At 51.8% G+C, this 9,290-nt stretch overlaps 1 protein-coding gene across 4 annotated transcripts in view; it reads right to left on the minus strand.

Moving 5' to 3' along the window:
• The window catches only part of SRGAP3 (SLIT-ROBO Rho GTPase activating protein 3), a 286,222-nt gene that overhangs the window by 87,577 nt on the left and 189,355 nt on the right, over positions 1 to 9,290 (minus strand). For all 4 annotated transcript variants that reach the window (XM_004702263.2, XM_004702262.2, XM_045289778.1 and 1 more), the window contains exon 4: positions 7,841 to 7,903. In XM_004702263.2, coding sequence (XP_004702320.1) covers positions 7,841 to 7,903 — 63 coding nt within the window. The remainder of the gene's footprint in view (positions 1 to 7,840; positions 7,904 to 9,290) is intronic.

Below are 9,290 nucleotides of genomic sequence, written 5' to 3' on the forward strand. Positions count from 1 at the left end.
GGGGGGGGGGGGGGGGAGACATGAGACACAGGCCTGGCCAATCAGCAAACATGATGTTCATCTGACCACAAGACTGGGGTCATGATCCCAACCAGGCCAGTGAGACACCCTGAGACTCTTGCTGAACCGCTAGCCCGGCTGAGCCGGTGGGAAGTGAGCATCCAGTGGGAAGGGCAATCCTGACCACCACATGGAAGAAGACTGCCTACCCCTGAAGTCAAAGTGGAGCAAAGTATTCCCTACGGCATTGCAGGAGCCCCTGGATGCAGCTACGCTTCAGCAGCCTGCTCAAGCAACTCAATACATTGTCATGCTTCATACAACCCAGGGACCATGGAATTTGCCCCAAATTGCCACTGAATGAGTCTCCCATGGCAGACTTCCTTCCTTTCCAGCCTCTGGTGGCGCAGACCAACCCTCATCCCCACTGACAAACCATACACGTTGACTGACAGGCACATAAAACAGATGGAGCCGGAAGAGAGCTCGGGGCCACTTCCTGCTTCCTGTGGTTGTATCTACTCCCTCTCAGTACCCTGTTCCGGGCCCACATCAGACACCACCTCTTCTTTGATGGGCCCTGTCCCCTCCCACCATGTCTATATCTTCATTCCAATGCTTGCCACACTGTGTACCTACTGAGGACACAGCTGTGCGGCAGCAAACCTTACCTCCCGATTCTCCTTGGGACCAGTTCTACCCACAGAGGACCCAGCACACGCCCCCACGCCAGCAGGGCAGTAGTGGCTCAGCAGCCAGGGCCATGCCTCTCATCTCCTTCCTCGGGCAGAGAGGCATTAAGATCCAGCCTTGAAGGGCCGCTCAAAGTTCTTCTCACTTCACGCCCTCCTTCCACAGGTGAGTGAAACTGAGGCCGGAGTGCAGGTAACACCAGGTCTATGTTTCTCAATGAGATGCCACTGGGTTAGCAAGATGATTCCGCAGTTGCACGGGCACATTCTCTAAAACACAAACTGGCACATCGAGGCCTTACCCTTTTTAACTGCCAGCGAGTCCTCCGGTCACCTCAGAGGGACTGGCACCCACAGGTATCTCGTGGCCCTCTACTGCTGCTCTCTGTGAGACCTCAGTTCAAGGAACTTTCCTCTAATGTATGGAATCCCTTCTGTTTAGACCAACTTGTTTCCCATTTTCTGACGTGGAACACCATTTTCTTATCAAATAAATGGTTCGTGCATAAGGGGGCTTCCAAATGTTCCTGGAAGGGTAGAATTAAGACAGTGGGTTTTTTCCATGAACTTTTTGATGTCTTTTAGGTGTTTATGGAGATCCTTGAGTGATGTATACCTACTGAGTCTGATCACCCAGACCTGGGACCAGGATCTGCCACTCCCTGGTGGGTGACCATGGCTGCCTCCCTGGCCTCTCTGGGCCCTCAAATGGGGTGGTAATAATGCCTGCCTCCCAGGGTGATGTGACAGCTAGATGAGTTAATACATGCAGAGCACTGAGACCAGTGCCAGTTGTGGGGTAAGCACCACGTAAGAATGGTGGCAGCGGTGGTTGGTGGCCATGGTGTAGGCCCCTGAGACGTGGTGACCCAAGAACAACAGAATGCAGCACTGCCCACTCCTGCATCACCTGTTCCCATGATTCCTGCACCGCCACCCCACGATCAATTCAGGAGCACACTGGTATTGGCCAGAGGATTGTCTTTGGCTGGGCTTGGCATGTAGATGGCCAGCATTTCTTCCCAGTGCCCAGCCTGATGGACTCCAAAGCAGATCCTCTGGTCAGCAGGTGGCTCTGCTGCTAATGAATTCAAACTGAGGATGTTAAAAGAAAAGGGAAGAGTAAAAAATCAAGGATTGGAGGGGGGATGAACTGACCAAAGTTTCAACTGTTCAAGTCAGATTTCTCCCCTCTGATGCATGCTGGACCTGCTCTGGTTTTCAACATTCTCTGTTGTTATGTGTTTGCTTGTTCCTATTGGGGTGTCTCCTGGAGGTGTGATGTCATTGGAGGTCACCCTCCTGAAGTTGTTTACATGCTGTTCTGTGTTTTGGTAAAGGAAACCCAGGATTGATAAACCTACAGGGACAGCAAGTTGAATAAGGGTTTCAGGGGATGGGGGATAGGGTGGTGCAAGGTGGGGAATAGTGGGGTGGTGATGGGGGTGTACGTAAAAGGGAGACGATGTCAAGGAGTCCAGGAAGAGTGTTTGGAAACTGATTGTGGTAGCATTGTACAATTCTGCTTGACGTCACTGCACTATGGAATGATATATGTCTGACCTCCCAATTAATAATTTCGATGGTTGGTTTTAAAGGAGGGTCGACTGACCGACAAATGTCAAATAAATGGCAGAGGGCTCAATGATGTGGTGAACCTGTGGGGAGGGCAAGGGTGACGACAGATTTGGAACTATTGCTCTAGAGCAGCGGTTCTCAACCTGTGAGTCGTGGCTCCTTTGGGGGTTGAATGACCCTTTCACAGGGGTCACCCAATTCATAACAGTAGCAAAATGACAGTTATGAAGTAGTAATGAAAATAATTTGATGGTTGGGGGTCACCACCAGATGAGGAACTGTATGAAAGGGTCGCCGCCTGAGGAAGGTTGAGAACCACTGCTCTAGAGACACACACAGCCAGCAGTTACAGAGCTGGGTCTTGGGTCATCAGGACTTGGGATCGCACCTCCTGCAACCCTGAGGGTGGTCAACAGGAGAAGACGCCTTGTGCACAACTTGAGCCTGGGGGCTACAGGTAGCTATCTGACCACTGGACCCAGCGCTCAACAAAATCCAGGTTCCCCAAGGCACAGAGGCTGCTGCTGTGAGCTGCCTCTAGTGGGTCCTGACTCACTGTGACCTGGAGGTGCAATGGAATGAAGGGCTGTCCAGACCTTTGCCGGCCAACCCCTCACCCCCAACCCCAATACAGATGGAACCATTGTGCTCCATGGGGTTTTCAGAAGGAGGGCCCCAGGTCTTTTCTCTTAGTCCGTTTTAGTCGGGAAGCTCTGCTGATGCCTGATCAGCAGCATAGCAACACCCAAGCCTCTGCTAACAGATGGTAGCTGCACACGAAAGAGGTGCATTGGCCGGGACTTGAACCTGGAATTCCCACAGGGAAGGGGAGCATTCTACCATGACTGCCTCATGCGATGCGGGTCTACCTGGAACCAGCTTGGCTGGCATGGACTTTCCCATCAGCCCCTGCCACGTGGCCCTGCACCCCAGGCGTGGCGGTTCCCCTGGCTCTGAGCCCTGAGCACAGGGGCTCTGGTGGGGAGGCTGGGACAGGGCGCACTGGTTAATAACACAACAGATGCATTTCAGGAGCTAGAAATACAGCAAAGAGCTGAACATATTTTAGCTGCACAAGGCAACGGAGTGGGATTTTTTTGTTGCCCTTCGTTCTTTTGTGTTGGCCTCTTCTGGAATGATTTGGCTACGGCTCACACACTCAACCCTCTGCCTCCCCGCCCACCCACCCCTCAGGCTATAGATGAGGGGGCTTCAAAAAGTTCATGGATAAATCATGGAATCTTTCCATATAATTTTTGAAGCTCCCACCCCCCTGTATAATCAAGGGCTATATTGTGTCAGGGTCACAGCGTTCTGGGGGGAAGTGAGTTGACGTGTGTGCTCTCACACTGTGTATGTGTGCACACTCGCACACACATATAGACTAGGGTGCTTTAGAAAAGAGAGTGCTGTGATGGGGTGGGGACCAGGCAGAATAATGAATGAAGGAACAGAGGGACAAATGGACAAACAACTAAAAAATTGCCCAGCCCTGAAGGGCATCTGCAGCCTTGCTGGCCCCAAATGGAGACAGGCTTTTCCAGGCAGTGGGTGCCTTTAGCAGTTCACTCAATCACCGTTCGACCTCGGATCCACTACAACACCTCTCCAAAATCACCTCCACCTCCTTTAGAAACAAAAGTAAGGAGAATAGGTCTGGTGTCTGAGTGACTCGCTCCCTCGCCACTTCCTTTGCCACTATGGTCCTTTCCCTGGTGCTCCGGGGGCTGGGGGAGGAGAGGAGTGTGCGGACTTGTGTAAGCGGGTGTTGACTGGAAGATCTCCCCAGCCAGGAAGCATGGGATTCTGGGCCCAGAGCACCCTCGGCAGCCGCGAGGCCTCACAGACCACTCACAACGATGGCCTTGGACTCCCTCCCACCACAGCAGGCACACCCTTGTGCCCCGGGACCGCAGCTCCTTGTCCAAAGGGGAAGCTCACTTTTCCATCCCATGCCTGGGACATGGCCAGGCGACTTGTTAGGGTGTTAGGCTTCAGAAGTGTTCCCACTACAGGGCTTGCCTGCTTTGGGCTGGAGTTGGGGCCCTGAGGCCACAATGCGGCTGGATTTGCTGCAAGGCCAGGCCTGGTGGTCTCTGTGGGGCTCTGTGTGTGCTTTATCTTCTAGGCGCCCTGACTTCCTAGTGTGTGGCCCACCCGCTGCATTGTCAGCGCCCTGGGGTCTTCCTCTATCAAGGGAACCCCCTCCTTGTTTTTCTGGTTTTTAATCTTATATACCTCCTCCAACCATTAAGTAGGGAACTAACCGTGAGTTATGCTTTTGAACTCAAATGGAATCTTTATGAGGATGGTACATTTTTGTGTTGTTGTTGTTGTTAGGATGCCATTGAGTCTGGTACGACCCTTAGCGATCTTGTGCACAACAGAAGGAAGCACTGCCCGGTCTTGAACCACCCTCACAATGGTTCCTGTGCCTGAGCCCATTGTTCCAGCCACTGTGTCCATCCACCTCCTGGAGGGCCTTCCTCTCCAGTTTACCAAACACGCTGTCCTTCTCCAGGGTCTGGTCACCCCTGACAATATGTTCAAAGTCTGCATGATGAAATCTCAACGATCCTTGTCTCTAAGGAGCACTCTGGCTGTACTTCTTCTACGACCGTTTCGTTGTTATTGTCCTTTTGGCAGTCCATGGTAATCTCAATGTTCTTCTCCAACACCACAGTTAAGGTGCACAGATTCTTTTTCAGTCATCCTTATTCAATGTCCAACTTTCTCATGCACACGAGGCAACTGAAAGGAGCATCCTTGCTTTTCAATACCCTAAAAAGGTCTTGTGGGGCAGGTTGACCTAAGGCAATGTACCTTTTGATCTCGACTGCTGCTTCCATGAGTACGGATTATTGATTCAAGCAATGTGAAACCCTTGACAACTTCAACCTTTTCACCACTGATCATGATGTCACCTACTGGTCCGTTGTGAGGGTTTTGATCTTGACATCGAGTCATACTCCGTGCTGAAGGCTGCCATCCTTGATCTTCATCAGCAAGTGCTTCACGTCCTTCCTTCGAGCAAGCAAGGTTGCTCACCTGCATCTCACAGGTTAGGAAGCCTTCCTCCAGTCCTGATGTCACATTCTTCTGCATAGAAGCCGGCTTTTCTGATGATTGTCGCAGCACACAGATCGAATAAGCATGGTGACAGAACACAAGCCTGACACGCACCGTTCCTGCGGTTAAGCCAGGCAGTATTCTCTTATTCTGTCCGCACAGCTGCCTCTTGGTCCATGCACAGGTTCCACATGAGCACAAGGAAGTGTTCTAGAACCCCATTCTTCTCACAATCATCCACAGTTTGCTATGATCCACACAGTCCAATGCCTTGGCATAGTCAATAAAACACAAGTAAACATCTCTCTGGTATTCTGTGCTCTCAGCCAAGATCCATTGGACATCAGCAATGATATATCCTCTTCTGAATCTGGCCTGAACCTCTGACAGCTCCCTGCAGTCGTTGTTGGAAGATCTTCCGCAAAACTGTGACCTTGTAGCTCTCCATTTTCCTCTCTAAAGTAAGGGGACCAGGGTTTAACACTGGTAAAGCGGGACACCATTGATAAAACTCATATCCTGGCGAAGTAGCCACATGGCAGCGGAAAACTATATACCCTAGCTTGTCGTGCATTCTTTCCAAAAATCGGGATTTTTAAAAACGCCGCGGTACGCGGGACAAGTTGTTAAAAATCGGGACTGTCCCGCCAAAAGCGGGACATCTGGTCACCTCACTGTAAGGAGGCCAAAGACTCCTTGGAGCACAGCCCGTCGGGCTGAGACCCAGCCTCGGGGCCTGTGCTCCTCCATTCAACTCACCTTCCTGGGTTCTAGTCTGTAGCGCAGTGAATTATATAATATGGCCTAGCCATTGGTCTTATATCTATCATGAAATGATTGGGTGGGGCAAAGCAAATGAGATGCTTATGGCCCACCAAAGGAATTAGACATTATTTGTTAATAATGCAAATAAGCTTCATGGTAACCTCTGTGGGGGCGTAATTATGCAAATAAGGTCTATAGAATGCTTACAAAGAGATTGGTCAATGTTACTATTCCATTGGGCTGAAAATAAGCCCTCCTAGAAGCCATGAAGGGAGGCCATTACCACCAAGAAGAGACAGGAGTGTAGTGTATCCTTTGAAGCCAGGATTCCTATATTGAGAACCTTCTAGAAAGAAGGGAAGTAATACGGGAGATAAGGAGAAACCGTGAGGCACAGAAGCAAAAAAAAAAATGGTGGTAGAAGAGGCAGCAGAACCAGGAGATTGACAGGAGATGGTGAGGCGGGCTTTCTGGCCCACAGAGCCAGAGCAGAATACCTTCAGAAAGGAGGCTTGCTGGCAGAGTGGGGTGCCTCGGGGCACTTGTTGGCAAAGCTAAAGAGCTTTTCACACTCTGAATCAGGACAGAGGACAAGTCCTGGGCCAAGGAGGGGCTGGGTATTGGCACAGCTAGCCTGATTGAAGAACTGCATCCTGAGTAGTCTTGATCCTGAATTATAACCTGTTACTTTCCTACTTGTGAGTTTTGTGTAGCCATGACAACACTTTATTGGACCCAGCAGAGACTGCCGTGGGAAGAACATATGGGGATTCTGTCTAAATTCCACTTAGATCGGACACCAAGGAGATGGAAAGTTCAGTTCTGGGCCAAATTAAAATTCCTTGGCATTCCTTGGCATTGGCAAGGCATGCTGGTCCCCGAACCACATGTGACCTTCAGAAGAGCCATGTGGGGTGGGGCCACCTCCCCTGGACAGACGAGGATGCTAAAGCCGCATAAGTGACTCACCTGCCAGATGTCCCACAGCAGGAAGTAGCAGGCCTGCTCTACCTGAACCCAAACTCACACCCCTGCTCCCAGCGCTTTTCCTACACGCCCCCCTGAAATCTGTGTTCTGCATTTTGGTAAGTGTTATGGAATGAAGTGCGGTCCCTTAAGTCACACGTTGGCTTCTTGGTCCCTGTACTTGGTGGATGTGATCCTGTTTGGAAACAGGGTTTCTCCTTCGTTACAAGAACGAGGCCACCTGGGGTAGGGAAAGTCCAGACCCAATAGCCTCTGCGGGATTAAAAAGATCCGATGCAGAGCCAGAGGCAGGGGACGAGCGACTCCTTGGAGGACCTGTCTCTGGAGAGAGGGGCTCCCAGGAGGCCCCCGGCCACTGACTAGGGATGCCCTCCTGCCAGAGCCACACCCTGAATGGGGACTTTGAAGTCCTCACTTGAGCTGTCTGTGCTACAGCAGCACTGAGTAACCAAGACAGGGGAGAGCACTTTCTCACAGAGCGGTTCATGTGGGTCTCTCATAGACTCCTTAAAAATCTACAATGCTCAAGGCTGGCCCCCAAGGTTCATAATAATGAGATCTGGGGGTTGGCAACATTACACCCTGTCACGAAGACCCATTGCCACTCATTGACAAGATGCAGAAAAAAGACACCCCCACCCCCACCCCACCCCCGGTCTTCCCAGACCCCATGTGTAACCTTCCTCCAGTCCCAGGAGCTAGAGGAAGGGGCCCGGTTGTACACCACCGCGGAGGCTGCGCAGACTCACCGTGTAGAGCTCGTTGGTCACCTTCAGAAGCTCCTCGTGCATCTGCAGGCCGATCTCCTTGCTCTGGAATAGGGAGGAACACGTGTCAGGGGCCAGAAGGTGGCTGGTTGCATCCACCCATTTGTTGTCAAATATAAAAAGTCAGATATAATTTGGGGTGAGGCAGGAAGTGGGACAGCCGTCAACCCTATTCTCGTGGACCCAGACATGAATTGTTCTGTTCGTGTCTGTGAAAGCCGGCCAGAGAGAGAGAATCCTTGGCAAAAAGGAACTCTCTGGTCCCCTCAGTTGGGGAACCCTCCACATCCCCTCCCTGCCTTGGTGATTCTCTGGTGACATTCATTAGCATACTGGGGATTCTGAAGCATCCTACAGACAGGCTTCTCCTCCCAGTTCAATCCTGTGCTTCCTAAGCTCACTTGCCAGAAGGTGCACCCCTTGTTCGATGCTCAGTAACATCTTATGAAGGCAGGGCTCTACAAAACACAGCTTGGGAAAGAAGGATGGAGGCTCTCCGTGAGGATGAAGGATACTCTCAGGGCATTCCCGGACTCCCTGGGTCCTGGTTCATATCTTCTTTGACTAGGAACCAGCGGTGGGCACACAGAGGTCAGTATTGAACTAGCCCAGCGAGGCCCAGACCGTCTACCTCTAACACCAACTTGTGCGATGGACAACAGATCCTGCTCCGGTTGCCCACTGCAGCCTGTGGTATCTCAGGTGACCCTCCCGGATCAATGCAGACCCCAACTGCCCACTTCTCTCTCTCTCTCTCTCTCTTCTCTCATCTTGGCTGCTTGAAGATGTAGCACTTCCCAAAGTGTGCTGTGGGGGTCCCTGCTGGGTGAGCCCTAAAAGGAGGTAGGGCTTCTGTGGTCAAAGACCATGGAGAAAAGCTGGCTCAGCACAGGCAGGCAGGAGGTCTTGGCTGTAGCACTTCCAGGCCTCACCCCCACCTCCTGGGCACAGAGACATCCCCAGAAGGGGTGGGCATACGGTTCCTTCCACCCTGCTCCTTCTGGCCTCCGGCGACCCAGGTGACCAGCAGGTGAAGGGACAAAACTTAGAAAACAGTGACAAGATGGCGTGGAGGGTTCTGCTCAGCCTGGAAACTCCAGGAAGCTGTGCTAAGAGTACCGCCGTCATTATTCTGGCTAAACACTCTCCTTGTTGGGAGTCCCTCGGTGGTGGAAAGGGTTAAAGTGCTTGGCTACTAACTGAAAGGCTGGTGGTGATTCAGAGCCCTTCTCCCCCCCTCCCCCAAGGGCCCTCCCCAAAGTCACAGCTGTGAAAACCTTGATGTTGGCTCGCCAGAGTCAGCATCAAGCTATTAGCAGCTGGCCAGGGTGCTGTTACTGTGGTTTGGCTTGGCCTGCACCATCAACGTGTGTCTCTATCGATATTCCAGGCCCTGACGCCTCCCTGAGGAGATCAATAATCCTGTTCTCAT

Source organism: Echinops telfairi, unplaced genomic scaffold, assembly GCF_000313985.2.
Source record: "Echinops telfairi isolate 266 unplaced genomic scaffold, ASM31398v2 ScPeMD7_31;HRSCAF=116, whole genome shotgun sequence".
Taxonomy (NCBI): domain Eukaryota; kingdom Metazoa; phylum Chordata; class Mammalia; order Afrosoricida; family Tenrecidae; genus Echinops; species Echinops telfairi.